This window comes from Misgurnus anguillicaudatus, chromosome 5, assembly GCF_027580225.2.
Source record: "Misgurnus anguillicaudatus chromosome 5, ASM2758022v2, whole genome shotgun sequence".
NCBI lineage: Eukaryota > Metazoa > Chordata > Actinopteri > Cypriniformes > Cobitidae > Misgurnus > Misgurnus anguillicaudatus.
Window position 1 is genome coordinate 36,726,801 of NC_073341.2, and position 17,481 is coordinate 36,744,281.

Below are 17,481 nucleotides of genomic sequence, written 5' to 3' on the forward strand. Positions count from 1 at the left end.
GTTATGTCAACTATTTTGCCAGTAATTTAATATAATGTTTACTACAATGTGATTCCAAAATGTTTTTTTCTCATATGGCAATACAATATTACTGTAATACCGATATACTGGCTGGAGAGTGAAAAATACCTTGATATGAATTTTAGCTCACATCACCCCCCCCTATTCGGTAACACAAACGCATCGTTACAAACTCCAAACTATATAAATGTTCATATAAACAGTGTTGTGGGTAACACAGTACAAGTAATGCACATTACGTAATAATATTACTTTTCTGAAGTGATGAGTAAAGTAACGCATAAATGTACACATTAATATTTAAGTTACTTTTTTTTTAAGTATAATATGAGTTACTTTTCAGTTTAATTAATTTAATTTCAAAATAAAATAATGAACTGAATTAAACTGAACATAATAACCTAGAATTATGCACTCTGCGCCTGAGCGAGAACAGTTTGAGTCAGAAACGTAGATGGCAGGCCAGAGCTTGACATTTTTGCGATCATAAAAAACACCTGCAAGGCCTGAAAGAAATCAAACCTCAGCCAAGTAAGAAAAAGTAACGCGAAGTAATGCAAAAGTAACGTAAGCCTTACTGTCCATAAAAAATAACTAAGTAACGCAATTAGTTACAATATTAAGTAACTTTTTCGGGGAGCAACTTAATATTGTAACGCATTACTTTTAAAAGTAGCGTTCCCCAACACTGTAAATCAATCACATATTGACATATAAATCAATCAATATATAAATCACAAACTGGTTCTATAAAGATCTACAAAAAACTTTTTGATGCACAAAAGGTTCTTTATAGTAGAAAAAAGTTTTTAAGATTGTAAGAAATAATTTTTGATTAAATACTTTTAACTACAAAGGATTTTTGCATTGCTGTGAAGAACTTATTTTAATACGCTGTAAAACCTAACAGTTAACTTAACTCAAACCATTAAAGTAAACCGGTTGCATTAGACCATTTAAGTTTTAAAACACATAAATTTAAGTACTGTGAACTTGAGTCATGTGCAATTATGTACTTATATTTAAGTAGTGTGAACTCAAATATAAGTGCATAACTGCATATGACTCAATTTGTTTGAGTTCAGAGTACTCAAATGTATTCGTTTTAAAACTAATGCACCTGGTTTACTTAAATGGTTTGAGTTGAGTTAACTTTTAGGTTTTATAGTGTAGTGTACAAACATGTAGAAACAGCACTGACACAAATTTATAGCTGTCAGTCAAACTAGCTGTCACATTGTAAGGTTTAGGAAAGTTTGAGATATGTCCCAACAACTGTCCTTTGATCTATTAATCCCCATTAATCAGGATTCCTATAATAACCTCTGAAGTCTCCAACAGGCTATGAGGTTAAGTACCATCATGGAAAATGTATTTATAGATCAGGGGGTGTAGATTTATATATTAAATCAACATTTCAACAGTTCTGTCTCATTTCACATCATTACTTTGTCCTGGGATTCAACAGTTACTATAATGGTGAGTATGCTTTGCCTTTTACATTTTGCAAAGAATTTACATTTACAGCACTCAAACAAACAGGATTTGAAAAAATGTGTTAAAATTATGTATATAATATAAAATATATAACTCGGAGAGGAATGCCAAATCAGGTTATTGAAAACTTTCTATACGTTCATATTCATTTAAATGATTGTACATTCTTAAAAATAAAGGTGCTAGAAGTTCTTCACAGCGATGCCATAGAAGAAGCCTTATTGGTTCCTCAAAGAACCATTCAGTCAATGCTTCTCACTTTTCTACTCTTTTATAGTCTAAAGCAGGGGTTTTTAAACTTTATGATGCCAAAGACCCCCGATGAACTTTTTGTGAGGGACCTGCCTAAAATATATATCAAGTTAGATATTGTTATGTATAACAAATTTATCTGGCTACACTTATTTGTACTGCAGCAACTTTGACAATAAATATTGCACTGTAAAAAAAATCCGTAGAAATTACAGCTGGGTTGCCGGTAACCCACCGTAGATTCAAATGTATGTTCTCCACTGGCAACATTTTGTTCAAAGTTAAATGAACATCAAACATTCACAAGTCTTTGTCTTTACAGAGCAAAACTAAAAAAACAGCATCAAGCAAAACATTCTGGGAAACAAAATCTGAAGCAAAAAACAGGAAAAAGTTTGATGATGATTTCTGGTTCCCAGAATGCTTTGCGTGAGGCTGTTGTTGTATGGTTTTATTCTGTAAAGATAAAGACTTGTTGATGTTTGGCGTTTATTTAGCTTTGAACAAACTCTTGCCAGTAAATAACATAAATTTAAATATACGGTAAATTACCGGCAACCCAGCTGCAATAACATTGAAATTTCTACAACATTTTTTTACATTGTGTTATATAGCAGCGAATACTGCCTTACAAACTCCAATGAGTGAGTAAAAAAAATATTTTTTCTGTAATATTTTCTGAAGACCCCCTAGAACCTTCTGTAGGCCCCAGTTTGGTTCTTTAGAGAGACATTCACCCCAAAATGGTTCTTCTATGGCATCAAGTAGCACTTTTAAGTTTTTCTAAAAAATCTTAAAGCTTTAACAGAGAAATTTTTAAAAATTCCAAGCTGACAATTTAAGGAATTAGTTTTTCATTGGTTGAGTTGGTTTGTGTTTAAAAACTAATGTACAGTATAAGTGATTTTTTTTCATCAATTTAAGAGTTGATCAGAGCCACTTACATCTGTCAGAATCATTCACTGTCTCTGATGTTTTACTTTTGAGACATGAATAAATGTACAATAATCTGTTTCTGTTCTCAAAGATAAATACATTTTTATTACACAAAAAACGAGTCACATAATTCACCCAAAAAATGTTGGAATCCTTTAGCATCCAAAGGAAACGATATCAAAAATACAATATTTTTTTGATGGCTCAGTTGTTTCTCGTAGACATTAAATTCATAGATTAGTGGTTAAATGAAAGGAAAATGGAACTTTGGTGTTCACTATCATTCTCAAAAAATTAGAAGCAATCTCAGCAGTGTCTGACACTAAAGTAAGATAAGATGTGCAAAGATATCAAAAGTCAGATTGATGACCTCGAACATTTCTCATATAATTATTTCGACATCAATCTATCTGTTCTACATCATCCAAATTAAACGGGATAGTTCAGCCAAAAATGGAAATTCTGTCATCATTTTCATATCCTCATGTTACAAACCTGTATAAATTTCATTTTTCTGATTAACACCAAAGAAGATTTTTAAATGATGGTAAGCACACAGCTGATTGTAACCATTGACTTCCATAGTAGAAAAAAAAATACTAGAATGGAATTTGATGGGTACCGACCTTCAACAATGTGCTTACCATCATTTATTAAAATATCTTCATTCATCACAATAATATTTGTTTTCCTACTATGGAAGTCCATGGTTACAATCAGCTGTGTGCTTACCAAAATATCTTCTTTAAAGAGATAAATAGAAATTCTGTCATTATTACTTAAGTTGTTTTAAGACGGTATAAATTACTTTGTCTCACAGAACACAAATGAAGATATTTTGAAGAATGTTTGTAACAAAGCAGATCTGGGGCACCATTGACTTCCATGGTAGGAAAACATAATACTATGGAAGAGAATGGTGCCCCTTATTTGGTTGGTTTCAGGCATTTTTTTAAATATTTTCCTTTGTTTTCTGCTGAACAAACTCATTTATACTTTTAGGAGTGGTTTCCCAAACAGGGATTATCTATTAGTTTAATTAGAAAATATAACTACACAGAAAAAAATAAAGGCTGGATTTACTTTAAAATATAGTGCATCATTTTTGCATGCATTTTTAAGTATTACATGAAATTTTATGCAATTTATGCAATTGCTTAAAATGTTAAGTAAAACTTACTTATAAAAGTGGATGCAAAAATATGCACTATATTTTATAAATCAATTTTAGTATTTTTACAGTGTAGTTTTAACAAACATGCCTTACTAAAAACATTACTGGCGTGCATTTTGAGGCAAAACAAAAGGCACTGATGTATTTAAAGATATGTCAGTGCAAGTTGTTTTCAGTTTGGACAGCTCTTACATTTATTTTATTTTACATTTATTTATCTTTGAAAAAATCCTGTAAGAACCTACACCAGCTCTGACCTCATCTAAAATATAAAGGCCGTCATGCAGCCACAACACAACAGGCCTATGATGTCGTCCAGCAGAAATGCATCTGGCAATGTTTTCCAAATTCTGTGTCAGGAATGTAAATAGTGGAGCTTAATCCTGTCTTCATGGGATTATCTATCAACAGGCTCAGAAAGGCGACAGTCAACCGTCAGATGCAGTTTGTAATCCCACATCTGATCCATTGGCTGAGTTTTCACTATCTGAGCTAATTATACATCCCAAGGGCCAACGCAAATGTGTTGTGGTTTTAAAATTGTACAATATATGTTATATTAATATAGCATACTTATTCTGTTGTCAATGTACAGTCCACACATACATCAGAATAAATATTGATTATGTTGTATGTATAAAGACAAATGCCACATGTGATACGGCTCGGCCTAATATACTTTTATTCAACCTGATGTGTAATATTTTTAGGCACCCAAAAAAGCAAAGAAGAGGGCAGAAGGTGCCAATTCAAACGTCTTCTCGATGTTTGAGCAGACACAAATCCAGGAGTTCAAAGATGTACAAACTGAATACTTGTTTAAATGTAATTGCTGTGACAATGTTCTTCCTCATGGTTGTTTCACTGTGATGTTGAGCATTCAAAGAGCTACAGCGAGATTCCTGTATGTGACTTCAATATGTCATCGCTCATCATCGCTAGTGAATAATTCAGAATCTGTCAGTAACGATTAGCACAGCGGAGTGATTTACACCCTGAACACACATACACACACACACACACACACACACACACACACACACTAACCTGCTGTCAAGCCTACAGAACGTGTGTGGAAAATGCAGCAGGACAGACGTCGTCTCTGGTCTCAAAGCAACTGTGAAAAGATCACGACAAACAGGATAAGCATGATTCTGATCCGAGATGGCAGTGATGAGAACGTGCAAACAAATGTTAACCATTTCTCTCTCTCCCCATCCTCCCTTTTCTCTTCCTTTAAAAAAAGGATTCACAATGCCACACAGGAACCATTTTTCCTGTAAGAACCTCACTGCAAAAAATTACTTTCTCACTTAGTATTTTTGTCTTGTTTTCAGTAGAAATATCTAAAAATTCTTAAATTAAGATGCTTTTTCATGATGAGCAAAATGACCTAAGTAAATAAGTCTAGTTTTAAGACAAATAATATACAATTTAAGTGAAATTATCTGCCAATGGGGTGAGAAAAAAAATTGTGAAATAAGATTTCTTTTTTCTTAAACACTTAATTCAAGTAAAATTTTCTCACCCCATTGGCAGTTATTTTTGCTCGTTTTAAGCACAAATTCACTTAAATTGTATATTTTTTGCCTAAAAACTAGTATTATTTTCTTAGGTCATTTTGCTCATCAAGAAAATACATCTTGATTTAAGAATTTTTAGATATTTCTACTGAAAACAATACAAAAATACTAAGTAAGAAAGTCATTTTTTGCAGTGCTTTAACATCTGACGAACCTTCATTTTTTATTTTTATTGATAAAGGTTTCTAAGATTATCAAAAGGTACACTGCAAAAAATTATTTTCAAGAAAAAATGTCTTATTTTTGTCGTTTTTTCAGTAAAAATATATAAAAATTCTTAAGTTGGGATGCTTTTTCTTGATGAGCAAAATGACCCAAAAAAAATAAGTCTAGTTTTTAGACCAAAAAGATCAAATTTAAGTGATTTTGTGCATAAAACAAGCAAAAAAATCTGCCAATGGGGTAAGCACTTTTTTCTTGAATTTAGGGCGCAGTCACACCAAAAGCGCTTTAAACGCTTGCAAACGCAAGGCGCGACGCACTGCCTTTTTTAAAAAAAGAGCAGTGCGGCGCGGCTTTTCATATTGCTAAGCAACCACCGAGTCAGCTGTCTTGTCAATCAAATATTGAAGCGTGAGCGCTCTTTTGCTGTTAACTGTCATATTAGCAGAAACTTTAAAAAGAGGACGCTTGCTCTGACCTTGTTTGAGGGTGAGAGATGCATAAACACGCAGGAGAGAGTGAGCGAGTGGAGTCCGGTTCTTCAAAGCAACTGTAAACTTCACTGACCACAACGTAAGGCCCGCCTCTCCCCTCATTCGATTGGACAATGGAAGACGCGAATGACGTCAGGCGCTTTCTCCGCTCTCAGCGCTCCTTCAAAAACGCGTGCGCGACAGGCGGCAGAAAACCGCAAGGCGCTCGGCGCGCATAAACAGCGCGCAAACGCGCCCTGCCCATAGAATATCATTCAAAAAAGGCGCCTGCAACTGCCATAAACGCTTTTGGTGTGACTGAGCCCTTAGTCTTTAAGAAAAATGTTCAAGTTTTTTTGCTTACCCCACTGGCAGAATTTTTTGCTTGTTTTATACACAAAATCACTTAATTTTGATATTTTTGGTCTTAAAACTAGACTTATTTTCTTGGGTCGTTTTGCTCATCAAGAAAAAGCATCTTAATTTAAGAATTTTTTGATTTTTTTACTGAAAACAAGACAAAAATACTAAGAAAATGTGTTCTTGAAAATAATTTTTTGCAGTGTAAGAAAGATATCTATCTCTAAGTAAGGGATAATGTAGACAGCCGGTTGTTATCGCAGAACTAAGCCCCGGACCCGACACGAAGCGTAGGGTCTTGTATCACAGTGAAGGGGCTTATTTCGCAATAACAACCGTCTGCCTGTACATTATCCTGCTTATTACACGACTATTTACATTATAAGTAGGTAAACATTAAATATTGATGTGGAATATTTTATTTTGCTAATTTTAACAAATGTAGACCTTCTGCGAGAAAAAAACATTTACTTTAGGTTTTAAGATAAGACAAGATATTCAAATGTCACGAACACACTATCTGGTTTATTCATTTGTAAATATAATGCAATACATATTTTTAAAGAGCACCTATTGTCTGATTCACGTTTTTACATTTCCTTTGGTGTGTAAGTGTTTATTAATACATGTTAACGGTATGCAAAAGGAACAAACCCCAAAGTAAACAATGACGAGAGTTATCGTCTCCAACGTAAATCTTTTTTCTAACACTACAAAAAACACGTATTGTAGGCAACAGTTTACTTCCTGGGATTGGTGATGTAGTAAAGACCGACATTATCATAATTCCTCTCGCTTCGGACTCACAGCCTGTAACACTGCAAAAAATGACTTTCTTACTCTTCTTGTTTTCAGTAAAAATATCTAAATATTCTTAAATTAAGATGTATTTTCTTGATGACCTAGGAAAATAAGTCTAGACAAAAAATATAAACTTTAAGTTAATTTGTGCTTAAAACAAGCAAAAAAATCTGTCAATGGAATAAGAAAATTTTTCTTAAAAATAAGTTTTATAAACAATTAATTCAAGAAAATTTTTCTTATTCCATTGGCAGATTTTTTTGCTTGTTTTAAGCACAAATTAGCTTACATTTGATATATTTTGTCTAAAAACTAGATTTATTTTCCTAGGTCATTTTGCTCATCAAGAAAATACATCTTGATTTGAGAATTTTTAGAAATTTTTACTGAAAACAAGACAAAAATATTAAGTAAAAAAGTCATTTTTTGCAGTGAAGTTAACTCCTGTTTAGGGCTGTAACGATTAATTGTGCAAATGCGCATTTTCTCAATGAATGAATTTTAACTATATTACGGTGAAATCCCAGCACATCCCAAAGCCAGGGGGCGCTCTCGTACAGAAACTCCCTTTGTGCCACAGAAGAAGTAGCATTACAAACGCTATTCCAGGAAATGTCTATAAGGATATTTATATCGCTGTTCATCAAATTGTTTCGGGTATTTTCATGATAATAAAGAATATTTTGAATGTTTTTGTTTAACGAGTGTTGCTCGTTATAAACGACTCAGACTCATGATGATTTTAGATTGATAAGGACTTTGAACTGACCAACACATCGTAGTGCATGAAAACACTTTTCCAGGAAATCGATTTCAGACAGGCATTTTAAATGGGACACGCAATTAATCGTTACAGCCCTACTCCTGTTAGCAACCGAATCTTTCAGACATGGTAAGGAGCGTCACATTTCCGGCTGACATCTGAGGTATTCAGGCCAATCACAACATACAGATAAGCTGGCCAATCAGGGACACAGAGCTTTTCAGATCCGTGCGTTTTAGGAAGAGAGTGAAATCTGGAGCTACAAAAATATACGGTATGTGGAAAATAAAGTTTTTTTAACCATAAACCACGTGAACACATTGTATTATACCAAATACACAAAATAATGTTGTTTTTAGCAATGAAAGGTGCTCTTTAAAAGAAATGTTTGTGCATCAGGGTTACCGTGTGTTATTAGTTTTAAGCGTGGTTATCTGGGAATAACAAACCTGCAAATGTCGTGAGTGGCCAATCAGAATCAAGCATTCCAACGAGCCATGTAATAAGAACCATTGACTAAAAGGTTCTTTGAGGAACCACAGATAGTTCTTCTATGGCATCGCTGTGAAGTACCTTTTAAGCACCTTTATTTTAAAGGAAAACACCACAGTTTTTTCAATATTTTACTATGTTCTTACCTCAATTTGAATTAATAAATACCTATCTTTTTTCAATGTGTGCACTTTTAATCTTTGTACAGCGCTTTGTACAAAAGTTTTATTTTGTGCCACCATACTTACTTGTGTAACTACTCATGTAACAGTCTTTAAATAGGGAAAACATGGAAGTGTTTGGTGGCTTCTAAATTCATCCCTGTTTGGATCCTAAGGAATGAGTGGGGCTGGGCTAAATGCTGACACATTCACAAGGCGCTGTACAAAGATTAAGTGCATGCATTGAAAAAATATAGGTATGTATTCATTTCTCTAAGCTGAGGTAAGAACATTATAAAGTATTGAAAAACAGTGGTGTTTTCCTTTAAAGATTGAAGAAAATAAATGAAACAGATTTACAAATGCTAGAAATATGCAAAGAGAGCACATTTTGTATAACAAGTGGGGTTTGGTAAAGCTGAATAGTTCACCCCCCTATAAAAATTCTCATCTCGTCACTTTTTTACCGTATTTTTCCGTAAAACACAAACAGGAGCAATCTTCATTACGTCTGTCACGTCCCAAATGGTCCCCAAAGACCGTTCAACAGACACAATGTGTCCCTGTCTCTCTCACACTATATTCTCTCTCTTTCATCTGCCTCAGGCTTTTACAATCATGGACCAGAACAGAGATGGCTTTATCGACAAGAATGACCTGCGGGACACGTTCGCAGCTTTAGGTAATCTCTGCTGTGTGTCGCTGTCCTTTAGCGTGGTTGCCGAATGATCTTTCTGACAGCGGTTCTGACCTCTGACCTGTCTCCATAGGCCGTCTGAACGTCAAACAAGAGGAGATCGATGAGATGCTGAAGGAGGCACCGGGACCCATCAACTTCACCGTCTTCCTTACCATGTTCGGGGAGAAGCTAAAAGGTAAATGGTGTAGTGAAAGCAATTCCAACAAACAATCCCAAGTCAAAATAAATCCTGCCAGAACTTCAGGATCTAACCATCTTACTGTTTGCTAAGGGAAAGCATCACTGTTACTTTAACGTTTGAAGTAATTTAGAAATGTAATTTCTTTTAGAGTCGTTTCATCCTATTGGAACTCGTAATAGCCCTATTGGGAACAATGAGCTCGAAAAGATCGCGTTAGCCTATATGAAAGTTCCCATTAGGATTGTCTCCAATTATTATAGAAATTCCAGTAGGATTTCTGTGCAAATTCGTTTTGGGAAGTTTTGGTACGAGTGCTCAAAGCTCTCTCACCATCAGGAGCGGATGCAGAAGAGACGATCCTGAATGCTTTCAAAGTGTTTGACGCAGAAGGAAAGGGGACGCTGAAAATGGACTTGTGAGTAAAATCATAATGATGGAGGATCCGTCCCATAAGCCTTTGCTTATAAAATATTACACAAAATCTTATCTCTCCCATCAGTTTGACACAGGTGTTGACAACACAAGCAGACCGATTCTCTCCAGAAGAGGTTTGACATCTCAAGATCACTTGTTTGATGTGCCTTACACATTATGGGGCAGTTTCCCAGACAGTCCTAGACTAAAATAAATGTAAGAGCTGTCCAAACTGAAAACAACTTGCACTGACATATCTTAAAATACATCAGTGTATGTAATGTTTTTAGTAAGGAATGTTTGTTCAAACTAGTTATATTTCATAATTAAACTAAGGCCTATACTGGCTTAAACTAATCCCTGTACGGGAAACCACCCCATGGTAAAACACCCCGTGTCACAATGACATCTCTATTGTAAAGAAATGAAAAGTGAGAATTACTAAGTTAAAATTTGGTTTATGACTATGATTTTTTTTATTGTTACATACACATCAGTCCAAAAAATTACACTGCAAAAAATTATTTTCAAGAAAAAAAAAACTTAGTATTTTTGTCTTGTTTTCAGTAAAAATATCTAAAAATTCTTAAAGGTGCAGTGTGTAACTTTAAGAAGGTTCTCTTGACAGAAATGCAATCTAATATACATAACTATATTATCAGTGGTGTATAAAGACCTTAAGTAATGAACTGTTATGTGTTTATTACCTTAGAATGAGATGTTTTTATCTCCATACGCTGCAGGTCCTCTTACACGGAAGTCACCATTTTGTGCTGCCATGTTTCTACAGTAAATGGCAGTTTTGTTACTACTGTATTTTGTCTTAGACGACAACATGTTTGTCCTGTGGCGGCTACCGTAGCTTCTCTATGCGATTTCGTAAATGGTGGACTGAGCAGTTGGTTGCAATGCACAATTTCACTGCTAGATGCAGCTTAAATCTACACACTGCAGCTTTAAATTAAGATGTTTTTTCTTGATAAGCAAAACGACCCAAGAAAATAAGTCTAATTTTTAGACCAAAAATATAAAATGTAAGTGATTTTGTGCATAAAACAAGCAAACAAATCTGCCAATGGGGTAAGCAAAAAAATCTTGAACATTTTTCTTAAACACTTAATTCAAGAAAAAATCAAGAAAAATTAGCTTACCCCATTGGCATTGTTTTCTTGGGTCGTTTTGCTCAGCAAGAAAAAGCATCTTAATTTTTTTGATATTTTTACTGAAAACAAGACAAAAATACTAAGAATTTTTTTCTTGAAAATAATTTTTTGCAGTGTAACAGCAAATGTATTTCTAACCCATCTTTTTTTATTAGATGGATCAGATGTTTAGTGCGTTCCCCCCAGACCCAGCAGGTAATCTGGATTATAAAAATCTGGTCCACATCATCACGCATGGAGAAGAAAAGGACCAGGATTGAAAAATCTCCCATACACCAGCTTTAATTTACAAAGTATGATAAGCAATGACAAATAAAAATGTGTGCAGTAAATTCACAATCATTTTGTTGTTGTAATTATGCATGATTTGATCAGCAGTGGTTTCAAGGTCACATTATTTTAATAAAATTGGGTATAAATGCATATAAATATTTTCATATTTTAAAAAAAGGTAGGCTTGAAACGTTATATATATATATTGAAAATATATATATATATATATATATATATATATATATATATATGTTAAACATGCAGACAAGAAAATCAAAAAATGTTAAATTGTGGAAAGGTTCATGGTTATCATGTTAGCGGTTTGAAATAGATGTTTAACATAAGTCTTTACTGACATCTACTGGCTCAGTGATAGACTTACACACACTTACGGGATTACTGTGAAGTCATTTTTGTAGATCTGTAATCTAAAATGAAGACTAAAAACAAACAAAAAACCGTGGACATATAACAGACATATTTATACATCATCTGTTGTATGTATGTGTTGATGTATGGTTTGTTAGGATATAGGACAATATTTGGCTGAGATACAACTATTTAAATATCTGGAGGGTGCAAAAAAATCTAAATATTGAGAAATTTGCCCTTAAAGTTGTCCATATAAAGTCCTAAGCAACACATATTCCTAATTATAAATATGTTTTTATATAGTTATGGTAGGAAATTTACTAAATATCTTAATGGAACATGAACTTTACTTAACCCTATAACTGTCACCGCCCTTTTTGAGTGGGGCGGTGAAAAGGTGATCTGCACGTTAAAATTACTATAACTCTGGCATTCTTTGGTTTAGAAGCAAAATCTTGGTCTCTTTTTAAAGAAGACAATTTATAGTTTTACACTGAGGTGTTTGAAGTTGTAAATATTAAATGACAAAAAAGTTATACCTGTTTAAATTTATTTTAAACAATAAAAATAATGCAATAAAGTATATACTCTCTAATCAAATGTATATAAAAATTAAAATGTTTTACTCTCAAAACACCACACCAATAAAGACATAAGTCTCAACCAGTTCTGAACCAAATTTTAGGTGAAAATAACAAAAAATGAAGTTTCTGTCACACTTTTAGTGGTTTTACCAACCAAGGCCACTAGGTGTCAACGGTTAGTTGCAATATCTTGTCACAAGTTAATAAATTGCTGTCTCTGCATTGTGTTTAATGCCAAAAGGTTTTGAAATATGAAAACTACATTCTTAGAGCTTTCCAACGATATATAGTTTGTCAAGATTTTTGAAGATTCATATATTCATTTTGAAGAATATTAGAATTATGAATATATACGAATTCATATGGACTCCTACAGGGTCAGTGACAAATAACAAAATGACTGTCCCTACTAAATTTCCATCATCAAATGGACTTGAAATATGAAAACTACATTCCTAGAGCTTTCCAACAATATATAGTTTATCAAGATTATTTCAAGTTTATAGGGTATTAGTGTTATAAATACATAATCATTCATATGTATTCCTATGGGGTGAGTGACATTTAACAAAATGACTGTCACTATACAAATTCTATCATCAAATGGCCTTGAAATATGAAAACTACATTCCCTGAGCTTTCCAACAATATATAGTTTGTCAAGGCTATTTCAGGTTAATGGGATATTTACAAATAAATATGTAATAACATTTTGGGCCCACCTGTTTGTCTGCGACATTTTAGAAAATGACTCTTACTACATACTTTTTTTTTCAAAATGGTGTTGATATATTAAAACTACATTCTTAGAGCTTTCCAACGGTATATAGTTTGTCAAGATTGGTGTAGGTTTAGACTATGTAATTATTGTTTTAAATATGTAATGCCAAACGTCCCAGTGACAGTTATAGGGTTAATATCCTAATGATTTTCGGCATAAAAAACAATTGGTAACACTTTACAATAAGGTTCATTAGTTTACTACATTGGTTAACATGAACTAATAATGAACTACACTTATAAAGCATTTTTTTTCTTTGTTAATGTTCATTTAGACCAGCGCTTCTCAATTATTTTCTGTCAAGCCCCCCCTAGAAAGAAGAAAACATTTCGCGCCCCCCAACTCTCCGTGACTGTAAATAGTATAATTTATCTATAAAATGACACATCTGCAAAACATTGTATCTTTATTAACATTAAAGAAAACACAAAAAAAGAAATATCGATCAACTTACAACAAAGAATAACTTTATTAACATTGTTTTTTAGTCTGTAACAGAAAAGACTTAAAATGCATCAATTTGCCTGAAATAAAAAAAACAATCTTTATTTAAAGTATAATATTTTTGACCATTTGATACTGAAAAATGAAATTAAATATAATCAATAAATAATAATAAAAACCTCAAGCGGCTTATCAGCGTGATTGGGGTGTAATGTCTTTAAAAAGTATTTTCCCTGGGGTCTCGCGCGCCCCCCCTGGTGTCGCTTCGAGCCCCCCCTGGGGGTCCCGCCCCACTATTTGAGAAGCACTGATTTAGACATACACTCTTAAAACGAATGTGTTAAAATGACACATCTTGTGTCTAGGACAACACATCTAATGTTTGTTTTAACACATCTTGTGTTGTCCCTTTTATTTATTTGAACACAGAATCAAGACGAAATGACACATAATGTGTTAAAGGCGGAGTCCACGATGTTTGAAAAACGCGTTGGAAAAGGAGACGGGCCGACTACCAAAACACACTTATAGCCAATCAAATCAAATCAAATGCCGGGTTGCGTATGTGTGGGACGGGTCTATCAACAGAAAGTCAAGATTCTATTGGGGTAGGGGCGTGTTTGTTTGGGTGATTTCAAATATCAACATTGGCTTTCAAACATCGTGGACTCCGCCTTTAAATAGGATAACACAAAACAATGTGTTGAAATGAACACATTCTTTCTTAAAGTGTAATACATTATTCAAATCTTGTTAACACACTGTGAATTAACATGAACAGCTGTATTTTTATTAACTAACGTTAACAAAGATTATAACAAATCTGCTCATGGTAAGTTCATGTTAGTTAATACTTTACCTAACGTTAACAAATGAGACCTTATTGTAAAGTGTTACCGAAAAATGTATAATTTTGACGTATACAATGTATTGTTTGCTATACTACAAATACCCATGCGATTTATGACTGGTTTGTGGTCCAGGGTCACATACTCTCTGCTGAATCAGATAAATAAGTCAACCATCAAATTTAGGTTTAATGACACTGAATAAAACACAAATGTAATCTTTTCTGGAGCTTCATTGTCAGTGATTCACTTTTTTCAAGGCTAAAACTAAAATGATTTCAAGGCAAATCTTTACCCAAAAGAATCATTCGACTGAGGTCATCTTAGTTAGCTCAAGTTGGTTTATGCCGTTTGACAGAAACGCACTCATAAAAAGTTCATGTCCTGATGTGACGTCATGTGACACATTTGAACAATTGTCCTTTCTGAAAAATAGAGTAATGCTGGTATAGTGTTTTGTATCTATATCACTATAAAGAGTGAAGTGCAGCAAACTCTGACACTTTTTGACCATCAAATGGCATAATATAATGCTAGTTAATAAATATTTTATATCTATAAGCATACTTCAGTAAACATATGCACAACATATTTCTATTAATACTACAGGGTTCCCACACCTTAGTTAACTTTAAATTCAAGGACCTTTCAAGGACTTTCCAGGTCCAATAAACCAAATAAACTCAAATTCATGGACTAAATGTGGGGACACATTTCAGGTGAGAGCAAGGTTACATTGTGTTACCTTTTAAGATACATTGTTACAGTTCCCTTTTGAGGGAACTTGCGCTGTGCCACTGTGTAAGTGCGTCTGAATGTGTATATCAAATTCAACCAATGGTGAGGCTTAACGACAAAGACAGGAGCCGTTTCTCAATATGCGTTCTTGTCTGTACTTGTGTTCTTGTGGACTTGTGAAACGTCATCAGTCGCGGCCCAAGTACTGTTCCAATTCAAAGTTCGCATCAAGCCCAAGTTCACATAAAATCCCCGGATGTGTTCTTGATCCGCCCATTTTATCGAGGATGCATCTGAGGCCCTGTCCCAAATGGCGCACTTCATGTGGACTTTCGGTCTCGTGGCCTTAAATTGCGCGTGCTCGCTTAGTCCACGAGTCCGTAGGGTGTCCCATCTGTAATTTTTACGCTTTGAAGTGTGCTCATCAGCGCCTCCTTTGCCCCCTTGATGCGTTCTTCAGCGAAGCCCGCACTGCAGCAGGCTTCGCGCACTTTACCAACCCAGAAGTCCTTGCGAAAGAGCAATCAGACCAATCAGACGACGGAAGGGAGGAGCTCACACTGACGGGCAACTTCTCTACCTATTTCCGGTGTGACGCTCGAGTCTGTCCCAAAATACGACTCCGTTGCACCCACGTGGACTCGCATTAAGGGTCCCTAAAGTCTGGACTACGCGATGTCATCAAAGTGTGGACTCTGAGGAGGACCACAAGTCCGGAGTGTGCCATTTGGGACAGGACCAGAGGAGACTTGTGCGGACTTATGACAGTGAAGTTTCCCAGAATGCATTTCGCGTCAGAAGTTCGTTCTTCCGAGTCTGAACTTGCAAGTCCGAACTAGGAAGGACACAAGTCCGAACTTGGCATACTTGGTATTGAGAAACGGCTAGGGTGACGCGGGAGCCAGGAAGTATAACGCTATCTGAAATTTGGGCTGTTTCTCAATTCCAAGAACGCAAAGAACGGACTTGCGTCCTCGTGGAGATCGGTCTTGCCAGGCGACCTTGGAAGAACGAACTCGGAAGTTTTGCCGCAATGACTTCTGGGGCGTAAAGCGATTTCAGCAAGTCTGCACTCGATGCATCCTCGATATCAAGAACACATCCGGGTATTTTCATGCGTCCTCTGTCCTTGCGTTCTTGAGAATTGGAATGAACTTCGACCGTTAATGATGACGTAGAGCGAGGACACGAGGACGCAAGATCGCTGAAGAACGCATATTGAGAAACAGCCATTGCCAAAGACGGCGTTACAGGGACGCAGGAAGTATGGCAAGAGAGACGCAGCGTCTCGTTCCCTTCTCAGGGAACAACAGTTACATACGTAACCCGAGACGTTATCATGTGTCAAACACAACTGCAAAAGAGCATTTTGGTATGAATCAACATTCGCATACAGAAGATATAAGCATTTAAAGCGAACAGTTTACCACGTGTGCTTAAAAAGTCTAGAATTTTTATGATATTATCCTACACTACACAGAGAATAATATGGATTTTTTTCTAGAAAACTTCTTGCATAAAATAGATTCAAGCACTTTCAATGACCTGTATCTATGTATGTATATTTTCAAAAACTTCCCATGACCTTGAATTTTTTCCAACAGATTTACAAACTTTCAAGGATTTCAAGGACCCGTGGGAACCCTGATACTATTTCCAGATTTTAATACAATAATACAAAAAATGTATAGAATAATACAAAACTAAGAGTTTGGTTTGAAATAAAAACAATAAATCAAAATAACACACACACACACACACACAGTATTGGGATACTTTGTGTTTTTTTGGCTGGTACAGGAAGGGACATAACAAAGATGCACATTGACGTGTTTTTTATGTGATTTTACAGTGGATATGTAAATTTGCAGTATATTTCTGTAATTTTACTGTATTTCAAAAAACCTCTTGGAAAATCCGTAAAATTACAGTTTTTTTACAGTGTAGGCCATTGGCTCTTGGAAAATATAAACTTATAAATCTGCTAAAAGTCTGGTTCGTGTAATGCAGCCAACAAAATGCATCTTATCTGTCTTAAAACTGTAGTGCACCTATACAACCACTAGATGACAGCAAAGAATTGCAACCACCTCACTTAAATTTGTTTCATACATACCGACTTCATTAAGTAAAAAACAACATCATTCAGTAAAAAACAAACATTATTCAGTGCTCAACTCAGTTTAAAATGAAAAAGTCTAACACAATCTAATATTATCCGTAAAATACAGCATGAATTGTGTGTATGGCTTTAGACTTTGGAGCCAACATATTTACACATTTACCTTACTGACCCTAAATTAGTTAA

The 17,481-nt window shown here is 34.7% G+C and overlaps 2 protein-coding genes across 3 annotated transcripts in view; one reads left to right on the forward strand and one right to left on the reverse strand.

Moving 5' to 3' along the window:
- The window catches only part of cux2b (cut-like homeobox 2b), a 190,274-nt gene extending 185,186 nt beyond the window's left edge, over positions 1-5,088 (reverse strand). The window contains exon 1 of one of the 2 annotated variants that reach the window (XM_073868112.1): positions 4,928-5,088. The gene's annotated coding sequence lies outside the window, so the exon portion shown is untranslated. The remainder of the gene's footprint in view (positions 1-4,927) is intronic. The other variant, XM_073868113.1, reaches the window with a different exon arrangement.
- On the forward strand, positions 1,417-11,472 carry myl2b (myosin, light chain 2b, regulatory, cardiac, slow). The gene is made up of 7 exons (XM_055168716.2): positions 1,417-1,500; positions 4,591-4,680; positions 9,282-9,357; positions 9,446-9,550; positions 9,893-9,971; positions 10,056-10,104; positions 11,289-11,472. The coding sequence occupies exons 1-7, from the start codon at positions 1,498-1,500 to the stop codon at positions 11,391-11,393; spliced, it is 507 nt and encodes a 168-aa protein (XP_055024691.2). The 5' UTR covers positions 1,417-1,497; the 3' UTR covers positions 11,394-11,472.
- The last annotated feature ends 6,009 nt before the right edge of the window (positions 11,473-17,481 follow it).

What these genes read in the sequence shown, in the direction of transcription:
- myl2b (XM_055168716.2), top strand. An exon ending in AAATCCAGGAGTTCAAAGAT is followed by an intron (nt 4,681 to 9,281) that starts GTACAAACTGAA and finishes CATCTGCCTCAG; the next exon opens with GCTTTTACAATCATGGACCA. An exon ending in GTTCGGGGAGAAGCTAAAAG is followed by an intron (nt 9,551 to 9,892) that starts GTAAATGGTGTA and finishes TCTCACCATCAG; the next exon opens with GAGCGGATGCAGAAGAGACG.